This window comes from Phaethon aethereus (assembly GCF_964289735.1).
Source record: "Phaethon aethereus genome assembly, chromosome: 3".
NCBI classification, from domain to species: Eukaryota; Metazoa; Chordata; class Aves; order Phaethontiformes; family Phaethontidae; genus Phaethon; species Phaethon aethereus.
Window position 1 is genome coordinate 51,165,637 of NC_138576.1, and position 26,664 is coordinate 51,192,300.

General features: G+C 39.8%; 1 protein-coding gene across 1 annotated transcript; it reads right to left on the bottom strand.

Moving 5' to 3' along the window:
• Nucleotides 1-1,776: 1,776 nt before the first annotated feature.
• Nucleotides 1,777-26,657, bottom strand: RTN4IP1 (reticulon 4 interacting protein 1). The gene is made up of 9 exons (XM_081998134.1): nt 26,401-26,657; nt 24,648-24,799; nt 23,795-23,863; nt 23,419-23,543; nt 18,234-18,282; nt 16,552-16,688; nt 14,195-14,378; nt 12,738-12,830; nt 1,777-1,906 (listed from the first exon to the last, which is right to left on the bottom strand). Exons 1-9 carry the CDS (start codon nt 26,654-26,656, stop codon nt 1,790-1,792), a joined length of 1,182 nt encoding a protein of 393 aa, XP_081854260.1. The 5' UTR covers nt 26,657; the 3' UTR covers nt 1,777-1,789.
• Nucleotides 26,658-26,664: the final 7 nt, after the last annotated feature.

Consider the following 26,664-nt stretch of genomic DNA (forward strand, 5'->3'; position numbering starts at 1 on the left):
TACTGTGGAGAATGCCAGACTCCCAAGTATTTCTGGTGATGTTGGAGGGCAGCGTCTCTGGTGGGCTGCTGGCTCCTGGCTGCTGCTGGGCAGAAGTGTCAGCCTGCTCTAGTAAGGGGCACAGCCAAGCCTGGATACGTGCCCAGTCACAAGGGCTGTGCCCGTTCAAAGTAAGCATTACTGGTTTAGTAAAGACCTTGTGACAAGTAAGACAAGCTAATGGCTGCAGGAGCTTCTTCTTGCCCTGCTCTTTACCTGGTTCTGTTAGTTTTCTGTAATAATGTTGGCAAAAAGGTAAAATACAAAGTCTTGTACTATGCTGCTGTGTTTTGTTCTGGCTTAAACCAGTGTTATTACAAGCTGCTCCTAGGAGCATCCAGGCCTTTGTCTTGCATAGTAAGTCTGTTTAAAATTAACATTTTCATTACTATTGTATTGCCTCAAAGGATACTGGTGCTTTTAGTTTTACCACCCTAGAGGAAGTGCCTTACTAATTTTCTTCCTTTTGTACAGACGTACTGAAGTTTTGTTGCTCTGAAATGTGCTGCTTTTAGTTCTTCGTAGAAAATGTGTTGTTATTGGTTCCAAACAGTGGTACTTTGTCATACTGATGTGCTCTTGCTATATATAATATAGCATTTTACAAATAAATTTAAGTTAGGTAACTTTTTATTGAAATTATTTTTGAAGGTAGAAAGCTGACATTTTACAGTTAGTTTTGCTTGTCTTGTGCCCTTCACTGTCTCCAATTCCTCTGTGACAGCTAGCTAATGAGGAGTGAATACGTGGTGGGGAACAGCTGCAGGCTCTGAGGAATGGATGCTTCTCCTATACAAGCACATGGTCAGTGTATTTGTACATGTTCCCTGGTGGAAGCACTGCATGACATGGTTTTTCCATCACCGTAGCCTCACCACACAGTAAATGTGCAGCTCTCATTTAAGAGGGTACCACTTTCCTTCACTCTACCTGTGTAACTGCAGGGGAAGTTGCTCCCTAGCCCTTCTCTGGCAAACTGGTAAGTTTGAAAACAGACCAACAGACACATACCCCCTCAAGCACTTCACCCCCACCAGCAGTGACAGGGGGCATGGCAGGAATGGGGTCTTCGGATTACTGACAAATTCCTGCATAAACACTGTAGTCATCTGAATCTGTGCCAGGAGTTAGGCAATTAGAATAATTATCAGTTACAGATTGATTTTGTTCCATGCTTCTACTCAGATGAGTTAGTTATGCCACAGGAGATTTGCTGTATCAAGACTGCTGTCTCAAGACCAGAACTTTAATGTGACCGCTTTACAAAGGAAAAGTTTACAGGTTCTGAGAATGAACTAGATCGAGTAGTAATATATATTAATAAAGGTGAACAGAACTAGGAAAGGCCAAGGAAAAAGGGACAGCACAAGTTTCACATGGACAAGTAGATAAAAGTGTGCCTCACCCTTTCAGGACTTATCTAGAACAGCTGGACAATAAAAGCTACAAACTGACAACGCTGCCAGCTGTTCCTCTTAGCCCAAACATGAGGTGTGTTCTGCAAATGTCACAACTACATTCTTCATGTAGAAATATCTAAGGGACATTAGTATTTCTTGTCTGCATATTAACAGTTATTAACAGGCAGAGTATGGAGGAAGCAAAGAGGCTTTTCTAAAACGAGACTTTTAAACATCATGTATCCTGTGTGAGCTTTTTAAGAACAAACAGTTGCTACGTACCAATTCATGTTCAAGTGTAATTTACCAGTAAAGGACTGACTGTGGGCAGAATAATGACTAGAGATACTTTATTTTTTACTAATTACATTGATCACTGTTTTTCCACGTGCATGTCCTCCCTCCATTTTCAGAAACGCCTTTGGAACTTCAGAAAAAGAGAAGACTTGATCAATAACTGGTTGAATCTACGGAATAATAAAGAAAAAGTGTCACTATATAAAGAATAAAATAACATATCACCTTCACACTTCAAAACTGTATGAAGAAAGGGGGAAGTTTCCTTACTGTATTTAGGGCAGAAGTTGCCAAACGATGTAATTGGTAGCTTTTCACTATTTTCAGGGACCTCTCTGCATGCAGGAACAGGTTTTCTGCTGCTCTTTGCCCAAGTTTTGAAACACCACTACTAGCACAGTTCGGAGCCCTCACCTGGGCCTCTGCACAATAAAGTCACCATGCAAGGCTCTAACTTGCAAGTCATTTGAAAAGCTGGTACTGTGGCTCAACTTTTTGTTGTTCACAGTGATACTCCCTGGTATCATTCACACCTCAGAATTTCACAATTCTCTACCAGTCTCTCTTCACAATTTCTCTACTGGTTTTCATGTTAAACCCAAGAATTTTCAAAAGATCAGATGTTTTAAAGATACCTATGAATCTAGTGCCTATCTGCATCAATACATGCCTCGGTACCCTTAAAAGACTTGGCCACAAATTAAGTACAAAAAGAAGTCCACAAACATTTGTTGCTGAATCATTTAGATACACTTGCGAACTCACTTGCGAACTCAGCCACTGTATATTCCAATAGGCATACATCATTAAGCACAGCTTGCATCCACTGCTATTTTGGCATTAATTTTGTAGAGTAGCCTTCTGGATTGTTTTAAACTCATTTCTAATAATGAAGATGAAACTACCGCCTTCCCTGTCCCCATTGTTAACTAAGGAGCCCAAAAACCCTACGAGCATTTTCTTTAGACATCACAGTGTACCGACAGAAGCAGAAGAAATACCAGCTGCGTCTGAAAAACACTTGTCACTGCTGGTCCAAGGGAAGATGCTTTTTTTATAAAGTTCTGAGTCAGCCTTCTAAAGGCCAAAATATGATCTGTGTACAAATGCACCTCCCATACCTCCTCCCAAAGATACTACCTACCCGAGGTTGGATCCCCTAACACCAGCCCAACACACGTTCTTGCATTGATGAACTGATCCTAATCCTCTTAGCAGAGGAAAACATTAGCAGTAGATGAGTCTGCAGTTAGCTCTTCCACTGATGAAGATTTGAAGTAACAAAAAGCCAAATACCCTATTTACTGTGCTAGAAAAAGATCCTTGTTATTTTTGTCAGTGAAAAAATACCTTCAGGCTTTTTCCTAACAGCTACTAGCATGGACACTATCTTGTTGACTACCCCAGAACTGGTAACTGCTCTCTCATGGTAGGACATGTAGAAAAGGAATACAACAGCAATAAGGATGCAAACAATTTGCCAGCATCAGAACAGTGCCGTCTTTCAAAAGCCTTGCTTGCTTTTACCAGAAGGCAAGGGGTATGCCTTCAGACACGCTGCTTAGAAGGTGAACGTGCAGCACTACCAAGGAAAGGTTTTCATACGCACACATTTTCCAAGCAGCAGCACTGACCACCCAGCACACTCCCCAATAGCACAACAAATGCAATCTGCTAGTTGTCTGAGCTCATGTAGGTTCTTTTCTCAACTCTCTTAATTTTCCCTTTATTCATACACAGTGCCTTATCTTGAAGTCCATTCATTGCACTGAAATAACCACTGGTTTTGCTTATATGGTAACAGTAATCCAAGACATCAATAATCTATTACACAGGGGTATATCCTAATCTTGTCACTAGACTTTATTTTGTCAAGGCAAGCTTAGCAGTAGTGTGAAACTTTACGTGGCAGAAAAGTAGGAATCAGTGAACCTCCTCCAAAGAATAACTCACAATTAGCAGCCAAATCACTATGAGAGCAACTGTGCAGATAAGTATATCCCCTAAGAAAGAAGTGCCTCAAATTTGCCATGCTGCAGGGTACAAGGCTCGGTAATTCCTTCCCCTGGTTCTGCAAGGACAATCTCTGTAACCCAACCTCTAGCAAAGCGAGTAATAACACACAGCGGAGAAGCCACAAAGATACCGTGTAATGCTTTCTGCTGCTCAGCTGGGGAAGAAATGTGGGGCATGAATGATCAAGACAAAATCGTATCATGTTTGGTCAGCATCCAGCAGAGAATGGAAATGTCTCGGGCATCAGCAAAGTCAGGGATATGGACCCAGGGCAGCAAAAACAATGAATGAGACAATGGCTTTGGGTAAACTGAGCATCGGAGTAAACTGCAGCTGCTGTGACTATCGGCAGGAGGAACGTGCTGCTGATCAGTACCGACTGTTTTGAGGAAGACCAACCCTTGCTTTCATAGCAGAAGCTTGGGAAAAACAGTTCAGTGACCTTGTTGAGCCAAGCACAAGTGCAGCGCTTGTACAAGTACTTATTGTTAATGGCAGTTATATACATACAAAGCTGTGCTTCAGTTGAGAAAAAAAATAATAGAGAAACTCAGCCTGTCCTGCTGGAGCATGGACACAGATGACCCTAGCAGGGCTGGGAGGAGGGGAAAGGTATTTGGGGAAGAAAGCAGCGCAGCAGCACAAGGGATGTGAAGCACAAGGGAGTCCAGGGAAAGGCAGAAGTTCACTTCAGACACGTGCAGCAACTGAGAAAAAATGAACACGACACTTCAGTGTTGTCCTACCTGCAGTCATTTACTGTAGGTTGCAGCTTACAACCCTGAGAGAACGAGGTATGTTACGTCCTCAGCCTATTGGGTGAAGTTCAAAGCATCACATTTGAAAAGTGGTGACACAGGGATTCAGAGGAACACTGAATTCAGCCTCACAGTTCAAAACACCGTGTGTATTGCAGCCACCACACACTCAAAGCCTATCATCTGCTACATTGATGTAACCTCCAGCTCCATTTAAACGCTGGCTTTAGGCAGTGCTATAGAGAGACGTGAATACTAAATTGATGATCCTGACAATCTAGAGCATTAAACATTTTATCTGGCTGGCTGGTCAGTCCCATTGTTTGAATAACCCTGAAAGGGCTGACCGTGTTGCAGCACAGTGATTCACTCAGCCTTTACCATAATCCACTGACTAAGATAAAATTTCTTCCTGTGAACAGACAAACAAGTAGGGGAGCGTCTGCTGTTTGTTGAATGTGTGATAATAAATGGAGATTAACTGGATAATAAAAACACTGCCTATTTACAGCCACACATCAGTTCCTTGCCAGAGGACACCTATTTGTTCAGGGAAAAGGGATTAAACTAAAGTCTGGGAGAGAAAGGATTACACACACTCACATTGAAATGTTTATCTGAAAACAGATTGGGCCTGAAATGTATTTTCTTCCTCTTCATTCTCTCCGATGCAGGACATACTATAGAAATGAATCTCAGGTCTCTTAAAATGAACTCATGTGTTTGGAAAAATAAAAAGGGTAATTGCTGATGCTGATTAAGGCTATCCTACATAGAGTACAGAAGTGGTATCCCAGCCGATCCAGCTCTGAACGCAGCAGGCAGTGAACAGGCACTGGCAGGAGTTGACTGGTCAGCAGGAACACACTCCCGCTAATGGCAAATTCAAGCCCATCCTGGGAAATCCCCATTTCTGTGGTAGCAAGGACACAGTCTGAATTCATCAGGAGGAGACAAGAGAGAAAACATGAATGAAGACGGCTTTGACCCTCGTATTAGCAACAAGTCGCTGCAGTGAGTGTGGAGCTGCTTCCTGCCGCTGGAGGGAGAGCTAGAGCCTTGAAATTCTCAGGAGAGCGACGAACCGAATCTCGGAGGCGCTCAAGGCAAGCCTAATTCAAAGCAGAAAAGAAAAAAAGTCCCCTCACTCCAAGGGCAATGACAGCGCATTGGCTCTCCCCTCGGTTTGTAAAGGATGGCCAAAACCGCAGGGCAGCCTCGCTTTGCAGAGTGCCTTCCTCCCAGCCGCTGCCTCCCACTGCACGCACCCTACTCCTGCCGTAGGAGTCTGCTCGCAGCTTGCGAACACACTTTGGGAAAGATACCTGCATGTGCACAAAACAAGAGCTGTGACGTGCTCCAGCAGACATCAAAATCCCCTTGATGGCTTGCCGTATTGGAAAAGACCTGACTTGCCATTTTGACTAGCTAAGTTAGTTAGAAGATAAAGGCTGTCTTCCTCCAGAAATTACCACCATGCCCAAATGTGGTATATGAGCATAAATGCAGAAATCCAGAGCTTGATACTCTCCTTTACCCTTCAGTAAGTCTCCCTTCGATGTCAACAAGAGACTTGAACAGAAATTATTACAAAGAACAGTCCCTGTCCTGTAATCAAAGATTTAGTTATCTGTTCAGTACTTTATTGTCATCTCATGGAAAAAATACTGGTTTGAGACAATTCTGTTTCTGCCCTTTCTTCCCTTTAGCTGAGCATCTCCTCTGCTTTATTCAAGTTCCATGTTCTTTGGGTCTTAATCCCACCCCTTTCTTCATCCTTCCTTCCCCTTAAAGTGGCATGCAACAGTGTATGCTAAGCTTCATAGTGCTTGCCAACATTAGGTTCTAGGGTCAACCCTCACTGAAGACGAAGATTAAAATTCTTTCTTACCTTCCGGAACAGCTGTCTCTGGTCACATGTTGTATGGGTAGCTTTGCAACTATACAGTACTATGGTTTTGATTAACTTATATTTCAGAGAATAGGCACTTTCATCCAAGAGCTCATTAAAGGACGTCAGGTACATGATACCAGGTTTTGCTTGTTTGTTTTTCAAGCCAAGGTACATTCTTTCATATCAACCCTCTAACAGCAGCCCACAGGAACTCATGACTATCATCTATAACTATTAAAATGCTAGAAGATAAATCCCAGTTATACAGGCTATCAGGGTATGGTTCAGACTGTAGAAGCAGCTTAAAAAATCTCTAGTTCATTAATTGGGCCTGGCAGAAGAGCTTCTACAGAACACAGTGAAGAGCAGTAAGAAACTGGAACAAGCCCAGAACTGTAGTGTGTGCCAGCCTAGCCCAAGCTTAAATCAGTAGAAATGAGGAAGATCCTGGGTTTAGTTATCTACTGAACCATGCTGAAAAAACATTAACTGAAGGAAAGAACAACTCTCTCTTCTGGAACCCCCTAGCAGTCATGTTCATGAGTTGTCCTGATATTTCTGCTGGTAATTAAAGCAATCTGGGGCAATGCTACAATATAATTAAGACAGAACAAACTTTAGTACAGTTTTTTATATATATATACACACATATATAAAAGTATATATGTATTTATATATGAAGGCATATTGTGTGTGTGTGTATATATATATATATATATGTTAGAAGAACAGTCCTGCATGACCTGCATCTCCCCAGGTCTCAGCAAATTAAACTCACAACAGACAGGAGCTGCCTTATTGACCCCACATTTCACCACTGTGCTGGACATAATTCCCTCTTACACTAGGGGACTAGAACTCAGAACACTAGGACTGACTTTCTACAGAATATGCAATTACATCAGGCTGAGGCAACATATTTGATTAAATGCCTGGCTATATGATGAAATTTTTCCAGACCTCATTGTGGTTTATGTGAATTTACATACTCAAATCCTCTCTCTCCACAGTATGCAAAATTTACGTTAGTCTTCTTCACAGACACTTCATGACGTAATCGCACAGCACTTTCATAAAGAGCATAAGCAAGCTACCATGTCCTGGAGGAAGAGGAGCAGATGTGTTTTAATAAAAATCACAGTGGTTTTTTTGGTGGCCGTGACAAAATGCAGATAGAGGTTCCTTTTGCAAGACAAAGGACTGAACAGAGCTTTTGGCAACCTCTCCTTGATGAATGTCTCTGGGCTCTAGCCAACCAACCTGGCAAGCAGAAGCACTGCAACAAGAAAACACAAAATTAAAAAAAAAAAGTGCAGGCTTTGCAATTTATCATGGAGAAAGATGGTCGTTGGAACGAGTGTGAATGACTAAAGAGAGTGGGGAGAAGGACTGATGTCTACTCAATTTAGACATTTAAGTACAGAATTGCTACCCTAGTGTCCTTCTTCAGATAGAGAAAGTAAAGCAGGCACCACCCAAGGGTGAGTCACCTCAGGTACCTTAAGATACCTTAACACAGCCATAAAGACAAAAACTGGAATTACTGCAGAGCAGGCCACATGTAGAAATGCCAGATTTGGAGAACGTTCAAGGATGCAATGTTACATTAGCTGTTTGATATTCATACAGATGAGAGAAATCTGTAACAACTGTGCAACAAGGGCCAGGGAAAAAGTTGCTTGCAGAACTGTAACAAGATGAATTGGAAGCAAATCAATCCACACGGGTTAGGATAAAGAGTCAAGAAGCTGTGATAACCTATGCTAGCAGGAGGAATGCAAGCCATCTTAAATCATGGCCACCCAAACATCTCAAAACCCAAGTAACACCAAAGTTGATGACCATACCCATTTGCGTTATAACTTCCTGAATAGCAAAGACTAGCAATGAAAACAATTGAATTCCACATTTTAACAGGGTATCTCAGAGCAAATCACCAAAGGTAAATAAAGGGCATTAGCCCTCATTAGTAGATAGAGAAATTATAGTATCAAAAGGTTTTGTACAGCATTGCACAGGAAGACAGCAGCAGGGCCAAAGAACAATGAGCATCCTGTCCTCCAAACCACAACAGCAGGTGCTAAGTCCAAAGCATCTAGTGTCTTCAGCAAAATGTATAATCAACACTACACACAAATTACATTAATATAGGTATGCAATTGCTTTGCTTATGCGTGCCTGTGCTGTAACATTTAACTAGAAAGCAAACAACACAGAGAATGATCTATTCATTTAATGATGGGAGACTCCACTTGTCCTTTAGCCTTCCATCTGCAACTCTGCTCTGAAGGAAAGAGTATTAAGCCACCAGAAATACTGCGCATACACACCTGCACTGCATTTAAATGGCACTGAATTAAAATGAAAATTTCAAATTTCTGTCGGGCTGCTTGTTAACACACATTCTATCATCATCCAGCAGGAACATACAACATATCCAGTGCTCCTCCTTACCACACTAAGGACGCTTTTGAGTGTGCCTTCCTCCATCAGGCTTTATAAAAGACAAAGTAAGTGCTCAGCTGTAAGTTAGAGGCTTTCTACAACCTAATGTAGTTATATGAGTTAGGTGTATTTTCCCCAAAGACTAATAGCACATCCTTAGAAAGGAGGAAAAAGTTAGGCAAGCAGCAAAAACCAAGACTGTCAACATTAAATCCACAACACTGACCACAAATACATCAAACTAATTCCTAACCAGCCTTTCAGTGACAATGCTTCAGCGAACAGCGTGCCAGCAGACCTGTGCCCTGAACTAAAGGCGCTGTTGATTGCAGTTGTCTTTAGATGAGAACCTTGTAGTTCACCAGGAACACTGTGCCACGGAAAGAGATCTGCAGCTTCTGAGATATGCTTCATCAGCTTATTTGGTGGAGCTTTGGTGGAACGTTAAGCCAGTCCTTACTGGCTCGTAATTAACTGGCCAAGTTAAACCCACAACAGGGACTTCCCAGCAGTTTAGATAGTAGCCAGTACTTCTATCATTTGACAAGGAAATACTTGATTTTCTTGGTGCCTACTACTGTTGAGCAGCCTCCCAGCCTCTCAGTCTCACAACAGTCTCTTTGCAAGATGTCCAGCTGCAAGGCAGAGAAAACAGCTCAAATTGAAAATGGTTTTGCAATCCCCAGAATTGAACAGATGTGCAGGTAAATTACAAAAGGAAAATTATTCTCCTTCCTTGCACTACCAGCTCATCAAATCCTCTCCTCCTCCCCATTAAAAAAGGCTGTTAAAAGAAGGCCTCCTCATAGCTGACATTTTTCAAATCTTTGTTCTTTGCTGCAAAGATCACCTGCATGAAAACCAAGTATCTTTAAACAAAATGCCCTTTTTGCTTATTCTTCATCAACTGAATCCTTTTGCTTTTGCAGAGGAAGATGATGAACTCATCAGAACTAAAAATCTGTGTTGGTGCAAAAGAACTAGAAGAAAAAAACTGGCAAATCAATATGATCTGTAACTGCTTCAGGAGTATGCTCTTCAAAGCTTCACTTACTGTATCATCACCACTTTAAACCATCATCTCTTTTTAGAATCATAGAATGGTTTGGGTTGGAAGGGACCTTTAAAGGTCATCTAGTCCAAGCCCCCTGCAGTGAGCAGGGACATCTTCAACTCGATCAGGTTGCTCAGAGCCCCGTCCAACCTGACCTTGAATGTTTCCAAGGACGGGGCAGCTGCTGCCTCTCTGGGCAACCTGTGCCAGTGGTTCACCGCACTCATTGCGAAAAATTTCTTCCTTTTATCTAGTCTAAATCTGCCCCCTTTTAGTTTAACACCATTACCCCTTGTCCTATCACTACAGGCCCTGCTAAAAAGTCTGTCCCCATCTTTCTTAGAAGCCCCCTTTCAGTACTGGGAGGCTGCAAGAAGGTCTTCCTGGAGCCTTCTCTTCTCCAGGCTGAACAACCTCAACTCTCTCAGCCTGTCCTCACAGGAGAGGTGTTCCATCCCTTGGATCATTTTTGTGGCCCTCCACAAAAATTTTTTAATTTCCTTCATTTAATTCCCCCCTCATGATTTATACTTTCCTGAAAAAAGCCTCTCATTTTCAGCAGCTATCCAACTGCTCTCCTATTCATACTTCATTCAATCTCAAAATTAAGATGTCTGTAACAGAAAAGATGATTCACTGAAATTTCAAAAGAACTAAATCTGCATTACTCAAAATTATATTTGCTCAAACCTAAGAAGTTCAACTACATGAGCTCACTTTGCTGGCTTCTCCAAGTCTTCTTAATATACTTTTAGTGATTTGGGTTTGGTTTTTTTTTTAATTCTCATTTATTCTCTCCTACTCAAACATTTCTTTTCACTTAGTTATGGGAAATTATGGTACACTTCCTCCAGTAATTCTCTCCTGCCTTTTTGCCAAAGACCTACTCTTCTGAATGGATGATCTGCCCATTTAAGAGACCTCTTGTGTCTAGACAATAAAGGCCATAGTTTTATTAACATCTGTCTAAATTCAACACATCTGGGTCTTATAAAATATTGATGATAGCATGGGTGTTTACCACATTTTCTAACTAGAGTAAAATGCTGCTAAAATAACGACTATGCAGATAAACAGTGTGATATTATGACCTGTTTTTGCACAGAGAATAAAAGACCAAGCAAACATCTTTGTCCTCATGATCATCTTACAACAAAAAGTACATCAGGACATTCATATATGTATGATGTACATTTTAAATGGCATTACAGTTCACCTGTCCAGATTATGATTCCATTCCCTGCTCATTGCAGGGGGGTTGGACTAGATGACCTTTAAAGGTCCCTTCCAACCCAAACTATTCTTATGATTATTAGGCAGAGAACACTGATTAAGCCCAACCTCTACTGCACAAACAGGTGCTTCCCAAGAGGCTTTCATGGGCATATTCTGCATTTGTTTTGCACACAAGGTAAGAGCTGAACACAAAACAAGTTGTGACTGGCTAAGAATCAGAACAAATGGTAAGAACAAAGACAAGGGCACTTCTGTTTCTTAGACAATTATAATTTAGTATTGTGATTAGATGCAATCACAGGATGAGGAGCATCTTCTAGGATTTCTTTCTTGAATATGGCATGCCTACAGCACTGGAGTGGTGCAAAGCTGTAGCCAGGAACACACTTAACCACAGCTTATTTGCTGCTGCAGCCTCTGTTCATGAGTAGAAAACTTTTTAGGAAAGACAGACTTTCCGCTGGCTGTGTCAGCAGCACACTGGTCATGACAGAGGAAAAGGAGTGGATGAATTCAGGCAGATTTTATTCTGATCAGCAGCACTGAGATGGCAAACAGAAGCAATCAGGCCTTAAGTATGACAGCAATTTATTTACTCTTCTCCAAACTCTGGAACATAATACATAGCGAAAAAGGAGATTACCACTCAAACTTCAAGAGATTAATTTTTATTAATATGCACAAATTTTGAGCACAAGATGGCCTGACAGTTCACACACTAGAATTAACCAGCAGTCATAGCACACTCTGCTCCCTCTTCTACTTAGGTACCACATAGAAAGATTAACAGCAGTTGTACATATTCTCTACTCTGGGAATTATGGCAACATAAGATTACCCAAAAGAGGACACTGCCAGGACCTACAGCACCACGCAGTCCAAACAGACAATCAACTGCTCACTCTCACACACATTTTGTAACAAGCTCATAAACCTGAAAAGATCAGAAAAGCAGTAGTCTATCTGCCACTTCATGCCTTTCCCCCAAGTCCACCAAGATATTCCCCAAAAGCTTATGAATGCTCACAATATTCCAAGTCACTGTGCTGAATTAGCACAAACATTATACTCTGAAGCACTAAAATAATGAAACACAAGATTCTTGTCACCGCTCTGCCAATGCAGATCATCTATGACCTGCAATAACCTGAATATTCTAGTTCTGTGCACATTATGGGCAGGTCTCCTGATCATCCAGGCTAAGCAAGTTTGCATATGCAGATACACAGAGTCATGTTCGTTCTGACCAAATGAGGCCTCTTAAAACATATAATTTGCAATACCAGAGTTCATGCTAAATGATTCCCACTCGTAAAAATAAACAATTGCTGGACATTCTTTCCTCAGAAGTTAGTAAGCTTTGGGGTTTTAAAAACAGGTAGGGTGGAGCGGGAGAAGACAGAACAGTCTTAAGGATTATGAACTCCTAAATTCCATGCAAAAGGCAGAAGTTAGAAACTGGAGCAAGAAAATTCTTAACTAGTCTTCCCCACTGTGACTCTCACAACATTTTATTTCCTAACCGTGAACTACACCATTTTTGAGTCAAAGCAGCACTTCTTTCAGCACAAATACCCAAATAGCCATTACTGACATACCTTTCCAGAATCAACTAGTTGTGCTATTTCATCCAAACTCGGGCCACTTGGCATAAAAAATGCCCACCGATAATGGACTCCTTTAAAGAGATGCTGCAAGAAAGATCATAAATATATCAAAAAATCATGAGAGGAAACTTAAATGGGAACTAAAATTAATGACAGAAACACTAGAGAAGTAACTTAAGCAAAATACATGGAAATTATATGCTAGCATCTGAAAAAAAAAAAAGTCACCTAAGCATGTGGATTAAATGTACAGACAGGGATGCTGTATTACCACAATAAGATCAGGATGAATTTCTGTCTAATTGCACAAGTCAGCTAGTTGAGAAAAACAACCACCTTGCCTCCGCACCTAGAAAAAGCATTATTTAATACATAAGGGAGAATGGTGCTAGATGTTTATACACATTCACAAAGGAGCTGAAATAAATCCAGCAATGTGACATTTAGAACCTTCCACCTCAGTGTCAGTGATTAAATTTTCTACCATCACATCTGTCAAAGTCATCACCATCCAATATCAAATGACAGCTCACATGTAAACCATTTTGGGAAGATCTCACAAGCACAAGTCAAGAGCACCTCCTCTGAGTAAGTCATTACAGGAATAAGAGCCATCATCCGCCAGAGAGAGATGATTTTTAATACATGGCATACAATGCTCCTCATCATGGAAACCTGCACACTGAGAAATAATATTACATTATTTCTTCATAGCCTTTTCATTTTGTTTTTAAGCTTTCCTTTGAAAGTATTGGTGCAGGACTTACAACCTCATTCAACCATGCCATCACAGGAACACCACAGCAACTGCTTGAAAAGCATTCCTTTGGCGAGCAAGTACACATGTCGAAAGAAGAAAGAGAAAAGTTCTAAAAAGCCTCACTGATCTGGCCACCGGCAGAACGTTTTAAGATCCACTTATGAAAACTAGGAAAATCAGTATCACCATCCACATGAACACAAAAGAGATGAAAGACTTTCCAGCCACCCTCAACCACTTTTATTACTCCCTGGTGCTGGAATAGGATGAAGAGAATCAGTCATGGAACAATGTTTTCAGAGAAATCCTGACCAGCCTAAAGCAAGTAACAAAATTACCCTCACTTCAATGAGGCAGGGATTTACTCTGTTTACTATGAAACACTAGCTGTCAGCAGGACTCACTAGGGAGGCCATATGGAAAAGGCCACAATGAAAAGCACAATAAGGAATCAAAACTTCAAAGCACCCCAAACTACCACATACACCAATCAACACCACCCCAACACATTTCTTTTTTCAGTGCAAGAAAGAAGGAAAGAACAAAAATGCATCTGAAGTATACTTAATGATATATGAGGAAAATACAACAGATGCCTCTAGACGAGCCAGATGGCTAGCATCCAAGCCTCAAAGGAAGCCACTAGAGCACTACATAATATTAAAGCATATAGGAGTTTGTCAAATACCTTTACAGTTTTGGAACCAACAGTGACTCCTGTTCGTAACATGCCATCAGCCACTCCAAGTTTGTCCATATTGATCAGGAAAGGTGTCACTAAGGTAACATATGTTGCTCCTGACCATTTCTTCAGGAGATCTAGAGCCCACTTCTCAGTGGATCCACCAACGTTATCTAGGATGAAATCAAATCTGCAGACATGTAAAGAACAGGTTTAAAATCATGACATGGGAAAAATAATTTCATCATAATTAAGCTAATTCATAGCAGAAATTTGCTATCGTTATTTTTATGTAGCACTGCAATGCAGTAAAATAATCTGCCTGTAAGATAGTGGCAAGAAAGTCCCAAGAATTCAGCTAAATCCCAGCTTTACTGTAAAATGGGATTTAAAATTACAGGTTATTGCCCATTCACTACACAGCAGACAGGATATTTAGATAATTTAAACTCCACTTAACTGCATTTAAACTCAGAAAAGACGACACTCAGATGCACAACTACATTCTCTATTTGCTTAAAGCCTTCTAGAGCTCTATCTCTTCAGCCCTCCCAGTGAGACTACTGGAAGAGTCTTGAGGTCTGGTCCTAGCATTGAACAATATGCTATGTGCATATAAAAACTAGTCTGGACTCACACCCCAACTAGGAACATCTGTACATGCAGTACTCACATGAAAGTCAGTTCCAGTGGCCAAAGCTATGTAAACAAATTACTAACCCTTATCTCCTCGCATCTTTTCTGTGATCCAATTCTCAGCTTCACTTCTAAAAGTCTTTTTTGACCTCCTTATTTGTTTTGGGGCCATTTTACCTCTACTGACAGCTCTTTTCTTCACATCTACCTATTTGACACAGAACCTAACAATGAGAAGGGTCTAAAACCTTCTCTCCATGGAATGGGTGTATGCAGCCTCTGGCAACAAGCCACAGTTTCAGTGTTCCTTCTCATTATCCCAGGATGTAAGCCTGTACAGGCTGAATAGGGCAACAGGGAGTTATGCACCTATTCTGTTAGATGCACAGCTCATTCTCATTTTCACCTGTAATTTTCCAGCAATCTCCAGATTGCAATAGATTATGTATATACACATACATCGAATCTAAATACCCTACAAATAAGAGGGGAAATATGCAAATTAAATAGAAAAGTTCTTATTTCTGGAAAGATAGTCTTCCTGCCTGTCTTCCAAGGATGTGATTTCATGTTGAAGTTCAGTCAACCTAACAGTTAAGCTGCCAACAAGAGAAAACAAAATCATGAAAACTAATGCTCCAGGAAAAACTAGCTCACTGTGGGGTCCAAAGAGTCAGTACAACTGAAAAGGCGAGGTAAGTAGGAACATTCCTCTCGGTATACCTGACTGATCAGCTTAGCTGTGTCATAAAACTGCACCCTAGGACAGCGCTGTTGATATCTCCTAAAAAAGGTCGCTTGCTAGAATGGGTGTTTAGCATTTAAGATGCTGAATAATACAAAGGCAAATTTAGCACTGCTTGCAAACTGCTAAGTGAGCTGCTCCACATCCTGCCCATGCAGACAGTGCCAGGACCCTCACAGTTGACCTCAGATTTGCTGACAATCACACCATATTTAAAAGGCACATGCCATTTTAGCACAGTTATCAGTAAGCTTCCTTCATAGATTGAACAGCTTCTATTTCCCCTCCCAGTAAGTTAACTCAATCTAGTTAAAAAGAGCAGTGTAAATACCATATTCAAATGCAAGTCACAGTAGACTAAGTTTAAACAGATGGAAAGATTACCAAAGCAAAGAATACTTCAGTTCTAGAGAAAGCCCCTAAGCTAGTTTAGACATAATTACTGTGACAAGATAAGTGTGATTGCTTATCAGAGGCAGCTGTACCCAATGTTACAGAAGCAAAATTTACTCCCTGTTGAGTTGCACAGTGGCTAAAGACGTTCAGGCAAGTCACTTAACTGCTTCATGACATATTTCTTCTCTCTAGAAGATCAATTTTACTATTTACTAACTTCACACAGGATTTCTGAGACTTATTTTAATTTATTCATGCCTTGTAACTGCTCCAAGATCCTTGGATGGAAGCTGACAAAACTGCTCAAATCACAGTCATTGAAGAGAAGCATGTGAAAGTGAGCTCACCTCTACAAGCCGAATTAACTGGCTTAGTCTTACAATGAAATCTGGACTTGGGATACTCACTTGGCAAACTGCATTCAAAAAGGGCTGGGATGTATTTGCTTTACAAAGTAATGCTTAGAAATGGGGAAAAAAACAACAACAAAAAAAGGAGTTCTGACAGACTGGAGTCAAGCAATCAAAAGGCAGAAGGTCTGACCACCAACACCTTCATCTCAGTATTAAGCAATCCAAACACGTACAAGGGTAACGTTCTAAGTTGCTCTTCCAGATTTCCAGATTTGTAATCAATCACGTCATCCGCTCCAAGCTTTTTCATCAGTGTGCTGGCATCATGAGAACAAACTGCTGTCACATGAGCACCCCAGGCCTTCACTAGCTAAAAAGGAGAATAACAAAAAAAAGTCGTCCAAAGTTTAAAATGTAGTGAAACCTTGAGAACACCTTAAAAAGACAAAGTCTCATTACACTGAAATAATAAATGAGCACCTTTAGTAGGGAGTGGGGAGACTTGTGTTCCAACACAGGATAACTTGTTACACATCCCACAGAAAAACAATGGTTAGAATTTATCAATATTGAACGAGGGTTTAGGAAGGGAGGAGTTGGTGTGGAGGAAGGAGGGCGTTTTTTTTAACGCCACTTACAGATATCAGGTCTCAGGCCAAATAAGGCTTCAAATAAAATACTCAGTTTGCCACCTGAATCTGCCAGCTAATTGTATAACAAAAGGTATTGTCCAAGTTACCAATCCACAAAACCATCACCAGATCAACCATTAAATATTTTAGAATATTTAAAATTAAAATATTTCCTATTCCTACCTGCTAATTAAGTATTTCACATATCTATCTCACTTTATTATCTATCTCACAATATTAAGAACAATAAAAAGAAGGAAGTCATCTCTGATTTATCACAGGGAGGATGTCAGGTTTATCTTCTACTCCAAAAGCTATAGCAAAGTAAAGGATTTTTGCTAGTTATTTATCTCTTCTGCAATCTCATTTTACATTCACAGTAATCTTTTTGACATTTATTCTGGATTAATTAATGTACGTTACTCAAGATTAATCAGGTAGAAATAACAACTAGTCAGTGGCTGGTCAGCCTTTTGTACTGATCTAATTTAGCCCCCTGCTTTATCATGGATCAGGCTAATAGCATACCACTAAAAATTTTCCTGTAAGCCTCTTTAAAACCACTATGTTTATGGTCTAGTAACATGGAAGGCAGTGACGCAATCACCCAACTTCTGTATTTTTTTCATTTTCTCAAGCAAAAGATGTTTCAGCACGAGATTAACACCGATTAGAATCAAAATCCCCAAATTAAATGAGAGCATGGAAAGAGGACATTCCACAATTAATAGATCAATAAAGGAGCATGTTGACTCTCCCAAGTTTAGAGCTACTGGAATGAAGACAAACAAAAGGGCAGCAGGGCAAAGACAGTGAGGGACAGTTAATCTAAGACACTGTGCTTTACATACACTGCACATAAAAGCCTGGTGCCTCTCATATCATTTGACCACCTACAGTGGTTATGGTAGATGATACATTCTCCATCAGTTTTTCTACTCACACACCAAATTTGTTTCATATTTATGGAGCAGAGCTGACAAAGATAATGAAAACAGGCTACATATTTCAAGTTACACCAATGAGAGACTTCCTGCACCCAAACTGTGAAATGCGATCTTTCACTACCTGCACTCGGAACTCCTTTCTTTGAAAGTCCCTGCTTCCTACTTTACACTAATACAACATAACAATAAATCTGAAAATATTGCACTTTAGGAAATATCGATCAGATTGATCAGTAGCTTGCTATTTCACTATTCCTTCCCTCAACTCCCTTTTGTTAATTTTTTTTCATACTGAATAGGTTGAAGGCGCATCCTGGGCATGCTGGTTTATATTACCTGTACAGCAAATGTACCAACTCCTCCTGAAGCTCCTAATATTAATACTCTGTAAGAGAAAATTAAATATATTAAATGGTTCTTTAAATAAACTCAATAGTAACTTTGTATTCCAATGCTTCTTATACATCTCTGACACCAGATTATTTTAAGCAAAAGATTGTATTTGTCATTCGATGTTACTTAGGGGTTAACTCTTCAGACAGCAAATAATGTTCACACTGCTGATCATGTTTCCTTTGCAAAGAGCATTACCTCAGTACAGCCAAAAAGACTTCCTCATATATGCTTTCCACTAAATCCAGGCAGTGGAGCTGTCAGGCAGTAACATTTATCACCCAAAACCCCTGTCCCTGTCCTCACTTTCCCAAAGGTGCTTAAGTTTCCCAAATTGCCTAGTTTGGGACAAAAATTAGTCAACAGTCTTTCTACCTCCCAGACTCCACTGTCTTATCTCCTAAAGAAAAAAATCTGATTCACCAACATTTTACACAAATTGGTGTTATCTAAGAGAAAAAGTAGTTTAGTATCACATTATTTAGGGAGACTGGGAACTTCAGAATATATGGAACATAATTTTCCCATATTGCATAATATTTATCTAAAAAAAAGGCAAAACCACAATGAAGTAGTCTCACCATAAACAAGTTTAAGTTCTATTAAATTAAAATATCTGCCTTTTTCTTTAGAAAAGGCAGTAGAAGTCTTGTAGTTCAGTACATCTCAAGAAGACTTTGTTAATGCCAGGTGGTGGAAACTGGCATACAAGCAAGAAAATAAAAAGTATATTACCAAATTATTATCAAGTGAGAATTCATTTTAACTGAACACACTAGTTTAAATTTCATAAAAATGAATGCAAGTTTAGTTATGTGAGAACCTTAACCGCTGGCAGCCTAATCACTGTTCAAAAATGTCATCCAGATATTTTATTAAATAACTAAACTTCAGAAAGTGAATTAGTAAGAAAGCCTTGCTGCTGAAATTACAAACAGCGCTTGGACTTTGGACCCATTTGCCAATTCTAGGACAAAAGAAAGATCCAAAATGAAGCCTTGGCATAAGATTGGGGAACATCATGTTTCTCAGAACTTGTTTGCCAGAAAAATTTCAGTATCTTCAGAAGCTGGTGATGATCCTATTTTAAATCTCACTGTGCTGGATGTTGAAGGAAATTGCTTTTTACAGTGCAAAATTGTATTATACGATCTGGAGTCTCAGTTTATAAAAATTCTTTGAAGTAATCTAAGAGACTTGGCTTTGGTCACAGTATCCATTTTAAAATGCTTCCTCTTTTGTAACCGATCACATTCCGTTCCCTCCTATTTCACTCATCCAAGCTGCAAATTCAGATTAAGATTTGAAGCCACAATGCTTGCAGCCAAAAAGCACTTATCCTTAGAACCATGCTTCTAGCGACAGATGTCTGAAGCAACGTTTGTATTTAGATTTAATTATACTTGAAAAGGCTCAGGGATGCTACACTCAAGATACTGGGTTAAGCCCATCTTTATCCTTACAATGGACAGTCACGATTAAATCCTTTCAAAAAAACCTTGTCAAACTGCCTTTCCAATTTTACTCCTTGCTTAAAGGCCATTTCTTACACTACAAATTTTGGCGAAAGCTGTCATTTCAAAATATAAATTTTTCTCAAGTATTTAGGTAGCATTTTCTGTTTTGGGAAGCTGCTTGGCCAGGAATTTTTTTATTTTCCCCTTCAATAAAAGGCCTTGAGGATACCTTCAGGTAGAAATACTTTCCAGATTTGGTTTGTTCCTATGTTACATGGGCTATTTTCTATCAAATTTTCTAATTATTAAAACTCTCCCCATACACTGTAACATCAAGAAAGCTCTTCGCTTCAGAGACAAACTATGTCTGCACAGGAGATCCATGTGCCACAGCTAAACACATCAGTGTTTTTACAGCACTGAGGACTGCAAGACACATTGGTTGGCACAACACAAGGAAGCAGGGAAGCCGTTGAAGGCGCAGGACCTGTTAGAATGGTACTAAAGGACCACAGGTGGTGGGAAGTGCCAAAGCTGGCAGAGTTTTGTTTGCATTGCCTCAGGAAAACACAGCCACGAGAAAACATATCAGAGAAACTACCTGTTTCACTGCAAACATGAGCTCAGGAGTAAATTAACATATAAGCATGTGCACGAGGGAACAAAGCAGTGAACTATTTGACCTGAACAGAGATCCAAGAGAACCAATTCTCTCAAAAGAATAAAACAAGCGTTCATATCCCAGGCTTTGCTCCCTTCTGACAGAGGCACATAATTCAAGCCAGCATTCACCAAACCCCATGTGAGGCTCTAGCGGTTCAAATAATCAGAGGGTCAGCAGATCTCTCCAGATGAGCATGCCATGGGATTTGAGAGTTCAGCCCTTCTCCCTGGGCCCTGTCTGGAACTACGGTGTGGTCAGAAACTAGTATCAGAGAGCCAGGACCTGTTCCAGCTGTGTCCTCCTCCTCCAAAAGACACAGGGGGTGGGGAGTGGGTATACAGAGCAAGGACTAACATTTTCTCCAGGTTATAAATCACTAACAATTTTCAGTGACTCAGATACATGCCAAATAAAAAATTATTATAGTCTTGGATAAATATATCAATTTTATTTACATAAAAAATTAAATTCAACACAATGTCCTTAAGAGATTTATTCCTGTATCAATAAGCATTTACCCTATCAAAAAGTTTTACAACCTACACTCACTTTGTATTTCTCAACAGATAAAATGATGAAATAACACACAGACTTTGAAAAAATATTTTCATGGGGTATTATATAATTCAAATTTTCATTGTAACAATATAGACCAGGAGTGGTTGTTTAATAGCTTACAGTAGCAGAATCCAGCATCTCTCCCCAGCATACTTAAATGTATAAAATATTGACTCAGTATTTATAAAAAAGAGCTTTACTTAGTATTAATATAAACATTTTCAAGAACTTCTCAAATCATCAGGTTTGGTTTTATCATGCTTTTTGTGAATATTTAACAGCTATTGTTGAACAAGCATATCCCCTTTCTACTGAAACAGGACACGGGCACGTATGAGCAGCTCTCCACGTATCCACAGAGAACTTCAAAACAAGAGTCTCATTCTGAACGTTTTGGATAACAACAACATTCACTTTAGCTTGTGCAAGAATATTGACATAAATTACAGTGGTAGAGGATAAAAGTTATGGAGAAATGACTGGAGTTACAGTGAAGCAGGAGACATCACGAACAATGCGAGCACGCTTCAGGTAACTTGTGAAAACAAAATTTGTGAAAATGTGTGCAGATGTAGAAGATACGGTCAGATGTTGGACTGTTAGCGAGTATTTCTGGTTAGCCCACCCTTCCACCTTAAAAACGCAAAGAAAGCTATACACACCAACAGAAAAATCTTGCTGTTTCTAAGATGTCTTAAGACTGCAATAAAGTATCAGTGAAGTAGCTTTCATCAAGGAATACAGCTGCTTTTTCAAAATAAGACATACTATTGTGTGTATATACACCCTTCTACACAGCTATTTATATACACTTACAGGAGACAAAAAGACCAACATAAAATCACGTATGTAGGTAACCTCTTACCAAACATATTAAATTATTTCAAGAAATTAAGAAACATTATATAAATTCTTGTCTTTTGAAATTATTGCCTTGAGAGAATAATGTAAAGTTCATGGAATATATTTTTGCACAGTCCCTTCAATGCATTTTATATATTTTCCTACAATAAATTTTTGAGGGGAAAAAAACTACCATCGCATAAGTCATTCTCTGCTGTTTTTACAATTCAAAACTTCTAGATGGGAAACTTCATAATTTTATAAATACATTAAAATGTTTTTTGCTGACAGAGTAATTAAATATTTATTGGGAACATAAAAGTAAATGTTAAATGTAAAGACACAATATAAATGCTGTTTGAATTTCACTTTTAACAATCTAAACACTTACCTGAAGACTGGAAAGATAGTTTAAACAAGGCTAGCCTATCATCATATCTTTAGGTTAATTCTATTTACATGTGAAAGTTAAGATAATGTAAGAAGTCTAAACACTGACAAATAAAAAGGAAGGCAACATATCTAGAATTTTATCACTACCTGGAAGTTAACTTCAATGACAACTCTTTGAAACTGCTTTAAATTATGCAATTTCATTTTCTCAAAACATTGTTTATCTTTAGAATAAACAATTATTTGAAATTTTCATTACAACATATGAACAACCACTCAATTATCTTCTAAAGATGTAGGTGAAGAATTTCAATAAATCTACTGTCCTTTGCAATCTGTTGCATTACAACAGTAACAACCAAGACAAGACAAGGTCAGACATCCTATTGCCCAATAATTACTTTATGACCTAAATCTTTGGTGCAGCATAGTAATTTTAATGATTATTTTTCAATTTCAGTATTTTTACTTTTGCCCTCTTTCCATTCTGAACGGTTTGCTTTTACACAAACATCCAAAGGCCAAAATAACTGCAAATTTCAATTATCAGGAAAAAAATTATATCCGCTCCATCTTTCAATGCATTCTTCTCCTTCTGTCCTCTATCTGCCATTGTCAAAGCCCATTTTTCTATTTGATTTGGCTGCTCGTCTTGCATATTTTCTTCCTGTCTTCAGCATTCATGACCTCATCAAAGTTCTGGCCTACAGGTCAAATGAGACTGATTTTTTTCTAAAAAGCTGGAAAATCAGTCTGTTCCAAATGGCCCACACCTGCAGGAACTGAGTGAACCACATCTCTGTGCTTGAGAGGGCTTTTTGTGAGTTGCCAAAAACTGAGAGAGAGGATATTATATTTGCATAGCTGTCCTAGCAGGAAGAAGGTCAAAGTCCTTATAAATTCCTAGAGATAGCATCCTTAAATTCTCTATATAGTCCTATACATTAGAGATATATTGGACTACCTCTATATAGTCACTATATAGAGGAAGCGAGCAGCAAGTGACTAGGTACACTTCAGTTAGGGTCCTTGTCTGAGTCTCCCTCCTAAAGAAGCCTCTCTCTCAGCAGTTGTGTAGATTGAACCTAGCATCTTCAGGCCATTTGTGAATGTCATGGTGCAACAGTCTTCATCACTGTTGGACATGTCTTAGAAACAGATAATCAGTATAAAAATGAAACACTAAGTTTTAGCACCAGAACTATTTACTTACCTTTTCCCACTACAATTACTTTGGTTCAGTCCTCCAACTTGGTTCACTGCAGACCAGGCTGTGAGACCTACATATGGTAAGGAGGCAGCTTCTGTGTGACTGAGACACTTTGGTTTAAAAGACACCTGAAATAAAATTAATCATATCTAAGTCACACAGTGACACTGAAATATTTAAACAAGACAAGCTTTACTGAATTGCAGATTGTATATTCCAAATTTTCAACTACCTGCATAACTAGCTGGAGTCTAAATCAATCCAAGCACCAAGAAACAGACACTTACTTACACACTGAAGAAAAAAAAAAGCCAGTCACCATTTAATCCAGTTTACAATTTTTGGGTTTTGTCTGTTAGCCACATTTTTGAACATTTACCTCATTTCCACTGGCTACCACAAACTCTGACAGAGTGCCCTGTTTCCACGGAGGAATTGCTGCCCACACCTAAAACCAAACAGAAAACAACTATTGATTTTTGTGACTTTGCACATGACTGTACCTACACAGAAAAGTTTTCTTCATTAAAGAAATCTTTTTTCCAATTTGCAGAATGCCTTCACTATCACTTATCAGAAACCAGTTTAGCTTACTCTTTACACAAAAAACATCACAAGACTGACTAAATGAAGGACTGCATAACTATGTAAATAAATTGTACCATACCATGTATAAGACACACTTTTAAAAAAACCCCAAAGTACTTTCATGCCAGAAAAGCCCAGATTGGAGGGGACAGGGTGGGGGGAAATCAGGATTTGCTATACTAAAACAGGTGAAATGTAAAAGCAACTGGTGAAGGTGAAAGCAAACAGTACCAGTGTTTATGTGGGGAGTCACAAAGTGGTTCCTGGGTTATGTCAGAGTTCCTAAGTTAGTCAAGAAAAAAAAGAAAACCCCTTCTTGTTAGAATTCTATCTTCACTCAAAAATTAAGCAGCATCTTGAGTGTGCACTTATATATAAATAAATTCCTCTCCTACTACCACTGAAATGGACCAAAACCTAAAAAAACAGAAGGGAAATAAACTTGCAGAAGCAAGTCTGGTAAAGACCACATTTTTCAGAGCAAAATGGTAGGGAAGAAAGTGTTCTAGGAATTTACTCCCAGATAGTTCCCATTCAGAATGCAATGACATTAAAAAAAAAGAATTCTCCTAAGAGGAAGAGCCAAACATCTCAGAGTATTTTTTAACTATACATCTTAGAAAAAAAGAGATTGGTGGTATCACCTCATCTCCAGGTTTGAAGTAAGAAACACTCAGCCCACATTCCATAACAACACCAGAGACATCTCGACCAAGCGTTAGTGGAAATTCAGTGTCCTCGCTTTTGAGTTTCAAGGGATCCCGCTTCATATTTAATGCGGTTGCGCCATAACCACCTGCAAAACATGGAATCAACCATGACATACTGCACTGAGTTTTTATTTATTAACTGAACAATTCCAGTTAGAAAGCAGTCTGTACCTAATGTGCCTCATTTCTGTTGTAACTTCAGCATGCAAAAAATCTGCAAGATTTTAGACTTTTACAGATTTTACAAATAAAAAGCCAATCTCACTTCTGGCTTATTTGTCCATGAAATGGCTCTCCATTATAAAAATATTTAGTATGTGATAACACTGTCAGAATTTCGAAGCCATTTGCTGGAAAGGCTCCATTTTCCAACAGCATCATATAGCTAGGAATCCAAAAGAACTCCAAGTTTTCCATTTGACTTTTCAAATTAAGTATTTAATCAATTATAAGTACTATAAACAATGCAACATGAAAATAATTGTAAAAATTATGCAGGCATGTATCCTGAGTAACCTGAACTTCTATTCAGTAAGCAAGAGCTAAATGCTGCGAGTTACCCATCTATTAACTCCGCTCAGCCTTAAAAAGTCTACATTTGGCCATATATGTCCTTTCAAGTGTTTGGAGAAGTCTGCCTAGGTGCCATATTATGCTATAAAGTGTTTTTATACTGAAAAGAAACAGACACAAAAACAGGCACCTTGAAAGTAAGATGAAAATGTAGTTCCTTCAAAATGGTTTTATACCAACTCAAAATACTGATAGCTGCCCCGCAGTGCAACTGGGTCGTTCAACTGGAATCCTCAGACAGGAAACATCCCATAACAAAACTTACAATCATATACAAAGTTTTTTTAAAAATTAATTTATTAGAGATCCTAAACACAAATTACAGCTCTGTCGGTAGGCTTCCTGGAGATATCTCTGCATTGCTACTGAATCTGATTTGATATGCAAGATATACAACTTCCTTCTTGTGTTTCAAACCTTGAAACTGAGGAAAAAATATGATTAGCTGTGTCAAATACAAAGAATTAGTCAGTCAAAGATGTAGATTTCCTGGGCCAGATGACAGCAGGTACAAAGATGCCAATTCTGGAAGAAAGGACATGGCAGAGACAACATGGTTTGGATTAGCTCACACGTGCCGAAACTGAGGTAACTGACCTTCCACCCCATTCACCTCAAAGAGATGGGAAAATCCAGTACCGCTCAGGTGGAACGCTGCTCCTTGGAAGAACCAGTCTCTTGACCAAGTGAGTACCACCACCCAGACAGTTGGGACAGGGAAGAAGGCCAGGCAACAAAACCTGCCATGGTTATGCTACTAACAAAAGGAAGCCGACTTGTGAACCACAAGCCTGCGGAGGACAGCAATTAGTCACTCAGATTAAAAGCTTACTCCCGCAACATACACACTCTTGTCTTCAGAAAGACAACAGCTTTTTGTACCGTTCTTCCCCAAGAACTTGACAACATTATAAGTTTTAAAGAGGTGCTTTCCCACAGGGCTGAGACAACGCATGCTTTGAGGCTTTGACGCCACCGAGACAGGTGCCTACTGGGGCAGGCCAGTGACAACGTCTGTACGATTTTGGACGCCGGGGGACATATGGAAGCCTCAGTCCAAGCACACCCCTGCCATCACGCCAGCTGGCCCCGGCTGCTCGGGCCCGGCACTTACTTCTCATGCTAAGGTCGATGGGGTTCAGGCTCGCGGCATGAACCTTAATGATGACCTCGTTCGGGAAGTGTATGGTGGGGAACACCATGTCCCTGGTGAAGCGCAGCACGTCGTTGCTGCCGTACCGGTCTATGACCCAGGAGGGCATGGCGGACCGCGCCCGCGGAGAGACGCGGAGGCCGCGGCTCGGCGGCTGCCTGCCCGCCCGCGCCGCCCTGCGCAGCGCCCTCCCACCCGTCGCCCCCCGCGACAGCATAGCCGGGG